This window comes from Sapajus apella, unplaced genomic scaffold (assembly GCF_009761245.1).
Source record: "Sapajus apella isolate SASKATOON/1434 unplaced genomic scaffold, GSC_monkey_1.0 scaffold15, whole genome shotgun sequence".
Lineage (NCBI taxonomy): Eukaryota > Metazoa > Chordata > Mammalia > Primates > Cebidae > Sapajus > Sapajus apella.
Window position 1 is genome coordinate 33353841 of NW_022436955.1, and position 6124 is coordinate 33359964.

The following is a 6124-nucleotide window of genomic DNA, read 5'->3' on the forward strand; positions in this document are numbered from 1 at the left end:
GGATTACAGGCACGCGCCACCATGCCCAGCTGATTTTTTGCATTTTTAGTAGAGACGGGGTTTCACCATGTTGACCAGGATGGTCTCGATCTCTTGACCTCGTGATCCACCTGCCTCGGCCTCCCACAGTGCTGGGATTACAGGCTTGAGCCACTGCGCCCGGCCTTTTTGACAGAGTCTTGGTCTGTCGCCCAGACTGGCGTGCACTGGTGTGATCTTGGCTCACTGCAACCTCCACCTCCTGGATTCAAGTGATTCTTCTGCCTCAGCCTCCTAAGTAGCTGTGATTACAAGTGCATGACACCACGCCCGGCTAATACTTTTTTTGTATTTTTAGTAGAGACAGGGTTTCACCATGTTGGCCAGGATGGTCTCGATCTCCTGACCTCATGATCCACTTGCCTCACCCTCCCAAAGTGCTGGGATTACAGTCATGAGCCACTGGGCCTGGCCTAACCTTTTGATTTTATTTTATTTTTTTGTACAGGTCTTGCTATTTGGCTAGGTCTAGTCTCAAACTCTTGACCTCAAGCAATTTTTCTGCCTGGGCCTCCCAAAGTGCTGGGAGTGTAGGTGTGAGGCACCGTACATGGCTCAAGTTCTTTCTTTCTTTCTTTTCTGTTTTGAGACAGAGTGGGGCCTTTTTGCCCAGGCTGGAGTGCAGTGGCACATTCTCGGCTCACTGCAACCTCCCCCTCCTGGGTTCAAGTGATTCCCCTGCCTCAGCCTCCCGAGTAGCTGGGACTAGAGGCACCCACCACTGTGCCCAGCTAATTTTTGTGTTTTTAGTCGAGATGGAATTTCACCATGTTGGCCAGGCTGGTCTTAAACGCCTGACCTCAAAGTGATCCTCCCACCTCGGCCTCTTATGCTTGGATTACAGGGTGAGCCACGCCCGGACCGCTTCTGTCTTTTAAGGGAGTTGTTATTCTGTTGTGATAAGGCCTGATGGTTGAAGTACAAATACAGCCTCATACAGATCTGTTGTTGGAAAAGGAAGGCGTATTTAACAGTTTTTCAGATAACGGTGGGTGTTCTTCTTTGATGCCACAGCAAAACTCAGCAAATGGTAGTTTCGTGGAGTGGAGTCTGAGATCGTTACCAGTGAACCTCACGGTTGCAGAGGCAGAGAGGTCCGTGAACGGGTCCCGCAGAGTGGCGTCCAGTGCTGCTCTCTCCTCACGTTGTGGACAGAGAACCCGAGGGAGCCCTCTGGTGTTTTTCGTAAAAGGTTACTAATCCTGCTGGATCAGGGCCCCACCCTCATGGCCTCACTGGACCTTAGTCACTTCTGTAAACGCCTCGTCTCCAGACACAGTCACGTTGGGGTTAGGGTTGACTGTAACAGTTAATGTCACCTCCGGCCTCATCACAAGTTTTGTAAATGTTGGAAATTTGGCAAGTTCATGTTGTGAAACCCAAGTCTGTCAAAGTCTTGAGTTCTACGGTTGCAGCAGTTAAGTCAGCTGTTTCCTCTGAAGTAACAGCCCCCCTTGCCTGCCTGCGAGGCTCCTGTCTGAGTGGCTGTAGTCAGCCAGCACTCTTGAGGTGAAAGGACGGAAGGGCCCCCTCGCCTCACCACCCATTCCACGCGTGCTTCCTTGAAGGAGCCGCCTCGGGAAGGGCCCCTGCGCCTCACCACCCATTCCACGCGTGCTTCCTTGAAGGAGCCCCTCACCCTGGTAGGCAGCAGCCGCTCTGCTTCCCATGCCCTCAAACAGAACATGGAGGCGTCTGCTCAGGATGCGACTTCACAGAATGTGCCCACCATCTTCTGAAGTGAAGCTGGGGAGATTGCTTTTGGTCTGTGAGGGATGGGCAGTGGTGCCCTGGCTGCGGCTTCCATGGGCGCTGGGCTGTTGCCGGCTGCCAGTGCAGCACCATCAGTGCGAGTGTCAGTGAGGCCCAGCACAGAAACCACGGCTTTGTGCTCTTCAGACGGGGCTTCACCCGGGGCACCCAGGGGCCTTGGGACCACCGTGTCAGCCCTCCCACCTGCATGCTCCTGGCCGTCATGGGCATACAGAATGTGTTCTGTCTGTCGGGTCCTGTGAGAACTAAAGGGGGACTTGGTATGGATGTTCCACCTGGGGAAGGGCTGGGAATGGGCCGGGAGGTTCTTTGTGGACTTGAAGCCCCAGGAGGAATCTGGGCAAGAGCTGGGGTGGAGGGGAGGCCAGTGCTGACATCCTGAGAGAATGTGAGGGAGGGTTCAGGAAGGTGGACGCTGAGAGTGACCCCGGGGGCTGGTGGAGTCTGAGCAAGCTGTAACCTCAGTGGTGTAGAGGCTCACATGAGGGAGGCGTGGGGATTTGAACGCAGCGCTGGAGAGGATGATGTCTCTTCCTTCCTGGGAGTTACGTGCCCTGTTTCTACTTCCTGGCAGGCTGCATGAGCTCAGCATCCAGCTGTGTGTTCATCACGGCGCTCTTGTTCCCGTTCGTGATGGCGATTTCTCTGGTTACTCATTTTGACCCAGTGTGAATCGACAGCTTCTCCATTATATTTATGAAGCATCCATCTGTTTGTGTACTTTTCTTCTTCTTTGTTAATGTTTTATTGTGAGACAGAGTCTCGCTGTGCCGCCCAGGCTGGAGTGCAGTGGTGAGGTCTCAGCTCACTGCAACCTCTGCCTCCTGGGTTCAAGTGATTCTCCTGCCTTGTCCTCCCGAGTAGCTGGGACGACAGGAGGCACGCAGCTTATTTTTAGTGGAGACGGCCTTTTGCCATGTTGCCCAGGCTGGTCTTGAACTCCTGGCCTCAAGTGATCCGCACTCCTTGGCCTTCCAAAATGCTGGGGTTACAGGTGTGAGCCCCTGTGTCTGGCCTGTTGATGTAGTTTCCTGAGGGTTTTTTTTTTTTTTTTTAAATCAGGAATAAATGTCAGATTTTACCAAATGGTTTTCAGGTTACTTTTTTCCCCTTTGATAAGCTGATGTTGAGTTAAAATAGTAGATTGCCAGGTGTTGCACCATCCTTATATTCCTGTCATTCACCCTGTGCGAGGTGGCACTGTGGGCAGGGTGGTGCCCTCTTCCCCGGCCGGTGACCCCTGTGTTCCAGTGTCTCTCTGAGGGATTGTGAAGGAGCTCTCGGATGAGGGCCTGGGCCTGAGGTCTGCATGGGGAGTGCTGCGTGTGGGGAGCTGCTGTGGGTGTGTCAGAGTAGCCCTGGTTGTGGCCAACAAGGCTCAGGTAAGGGAGAGGGGACAGGAGCACCCTGAGTAGTCCCTCTTGATGGGGCCCTGTTTCCCTCCCTAACTCAGAGCAGCGACATGCCCTTCGATGAGCTGCTTGCACTCTATGGCTACGAGGCCTCAGACCCCATCTCAGAGCAGGGGAGTGAGGGTGGCGATGTGGCTCCCAACCTCCTGGACATGACCCTGGACAAGGTGAGTGAGTGCCCTTCCTGGAACTGGCCCCAGCAGAGGTGCGGGGACCGGGGCTGCCTCTCAGCAGGGGGCGTTCAGTGAGAGGAGCACAAAGGCCCCCAGAACAAGTCAAATGTGGCCACCTGTACCACTCTGCCAGGGTTGGAATGGCCGTAGGCATGAGGCTGGACCCTGGCCTTAACCCCAGGCCATGTGTCCTTCTGGCGTGGACGGGTGGAGGGCCAATCAGGGCCTGTCCTGGAGAAGTGCACCTGGGAAGGCAGAGGAACCATGACCTGGCCAGGACTGGGCTCTCTGACATTAGGTACCCAGAGGTCACCACTCGAGGGCTGGGCGTTTGGAGCACGGGAAGGCTGCACTGCAGAAGGTTAACACCAAATGCATGACTGAGAAAGAGCCACGTGCTCTGGGCGGTGCCCAGTGGTGGCTCTGACTGTTCCCAGCTCTGGTGGCTGGGTGTGAGCTCCCCCGCGCTGTGCACCCTCGGGTGCCTCCAGCTCCTTACCTGTGTAATGGGAATAGCACCCCACGTGTCCAGTTCCACCCCCGCTCCCCCGCCAACACTGTGCACCCCCGGCCACCTCCGGTTCCTTCTCTGCAGAATGGGCGTAGGCCCCACGTGAGCCTCAGGGAGCCCCCAGTGTCTTCGCTGTTGTTATCATTAGTGTTATCCCGAGACTGCTAAACTGTAAAACATTCTTTACTTTTTCGTTAAAAGGAACAAATAGCGAAGGATTTGCTTTCAGGGGAAGAAGAGGAAGAGACGCAGCCATCTGCTGACGACCTCACCCCGTCCGTGACCTCCCACGAGGCCTCCGACCTCTTCCCAAACCGGAGTGGATGTAGGTGACTCTGTTCCAGTCCTCTCCCGAGCCCAGGCCCTGGGCCAGCAGGGGTGATGCTGATGAAGGGTCCTGGGGCTGGTGCGGGCCAAGAACGCATCACAGATGAGGGGGTCTGCCTGGTGGGAAGCTTTGGTAGCCCCGGGGGTGCCTTGTTCTGCCCCATCCTGGCCAGTGAGCAGGGACTCTCGGAGTGATTCAGTTTAAACAAGCGGGAATGTGTTGGTTCCCGTAGCAGATCTAGAGATGGCATCCCCATGGCCGTCCTCCCCCACAAGCCTGTGCGCTGGCTTTCCTGGGAGCTGAGGGCTGGGGCCCAGCGGTGCAGCAGCCACGTGGAGGGGAAGGGAAGGACTCTTTCTTCAGAGTGCACCCCGTGTCCTGGGTTCTGTGCCCATCCACGTCCCGGTGTCTGGCCAGGGAGGGGGTCACAGCCTGGGGATCAGGTGGATGGAGAGTGGGAGTGGAGGGTCTTTGCCCGCAGAAGGGGCCGTGCAGGCTGCCGGCAGTGGAGACCCTGGGGGACCTGCCTCCGTTTTCCCAAAGCTCGTTTCCTGGCTGATGAAGTCAAAGAGCCTGGCTCTTCTGCCTCCTCCGACACTGAGGGGGACTCCCTCCCTGCCAACAAATGTAAGAAGGTACGTGGCTCTGCTTCTCCCAAACCTCGTATCGACCACAGTCACCACAGCGGGGTCCTGCGGAGCCCTCTCCCTGGGCATGTGCCCCTTCTCAGAGGAGGGATGTGCTGCTCAACCCCGGGGTGGGCCGGGACTGGAGCCCTGGGTCCTGCTACTGACCGAGTGTTTCTCCTCTGACATCCTGTCTGGGCCTGCCAGGCCAGTGTCAGGGCACTGCCTCCCCTCCCCAGGCCTCTGCCTCCCATCCTCAGACCCCAGAACTCGCATCAGCAGGTCGATTGCACACGTGGGCCTGGGGTCTGAATGGCGGCACCTCCGCCCGAGCCGGCCACAGGACGTGGCAGCCAGCCTCCCTCCTGTGCCGGACGCTTCCTCGGTGTCCTGATTCCAGGCCGTTGTTTGCAGATCATGGTGGGACCTCAGTTCCAAGCTGACCTCAGCAGCCTGCACTTGAACTGGCACTGTAAGAAGAGTAAGTGGGGCCCGGGGTGGGAAACTCACTTCTGCAGGGGAGTAGCCCAGTTGGACGGCAGATTGTTGGGCAGTCTGAGGGGCCCAGCCTGGTCAGGTGCCCACCCTTTGTGGCTTGCTGGGCAGCCGAGCCTGTGGCTGCAGGAAGTGGAGACTCTCTTGACTGCGGTGGGCCTGTCGATGCCGGGCCCTGCCCACTCTGCCCAGCTCTGTCCGTCTCTTGGGGTCTGCTCCTGTCAACCGGCGCAGTCAGACCCTCAGCAGTCCATCCTGCCCCGCCCTTGACTCCAGCCACCTCCCCCCAGCCAGGGCTGCTGCCTTCGCCAGCTCTCTGCCCCGAGGTGCCTCCTCAGGAGCCCCAGGTCAGACGGGCTCTCTGGAGAGAACTGCTGGGTGTCGTGCGGCTTCCCCTGCCTGGCTCCCCGCCTCTGCAGGGCACTCCCTGTCCTGGACCCGATCTTCGTCTTTTTCCCACTGGAGTTCAGAGCCAGGCCGCTCTGGCCCCTTCCAGGCATGGACTCACGTGCTCACTGACTTGGGTCTTGTCTTTCCCTGGAGCCCTTGGAGGCCCTGGGCCAGTGCTCCCAGCTCAGGAGCCTTCTCCAAGGTGATTCCATGGCTGGGATGGACGCGTGTGAGAGGAGGACAGAGGCAGGCAGGTGCAGCCAAGCTGGGACACCCAGAAGGCGGGGTCAGAGGGGACACGGGACCCTCACGCAGAAAAGGCACCTGCAGTCACACTCTGGGTGGAGCCCTGGCCTCGGAGCCTGTCGTCAGGGCCC

At 57.8% G+C, this 6124-nt stretch overlaps 1 protein-coding gene across 1 annotated transcript in view; it reads left to right on the forward strand.

The window, feature by feature from the left end:
- LOC116555396 (mesoderm induction early response protein 2-like) overlaps positions 1-5048 on the forward strand; it is an 8021-nt gene extending 2973 nt beyond the window's left edge. The window contains exons 3-5 of the mRNA XM_032283903.1: positions 3266-3391; positions 4110-4233; positions 4780-5048. Coding sequence (XP_032139794.1) covers positions 3266-3391; positions 4110-4233; positions 4780-5048 — 519 coding nt within the window. The remainder of the gene's footprint in view (positions 1-3265; positions 3392-4109; positions 4234-4779) is intronic.
- Positions 5049-6124: the final 1076 nt, after the last annotated feature.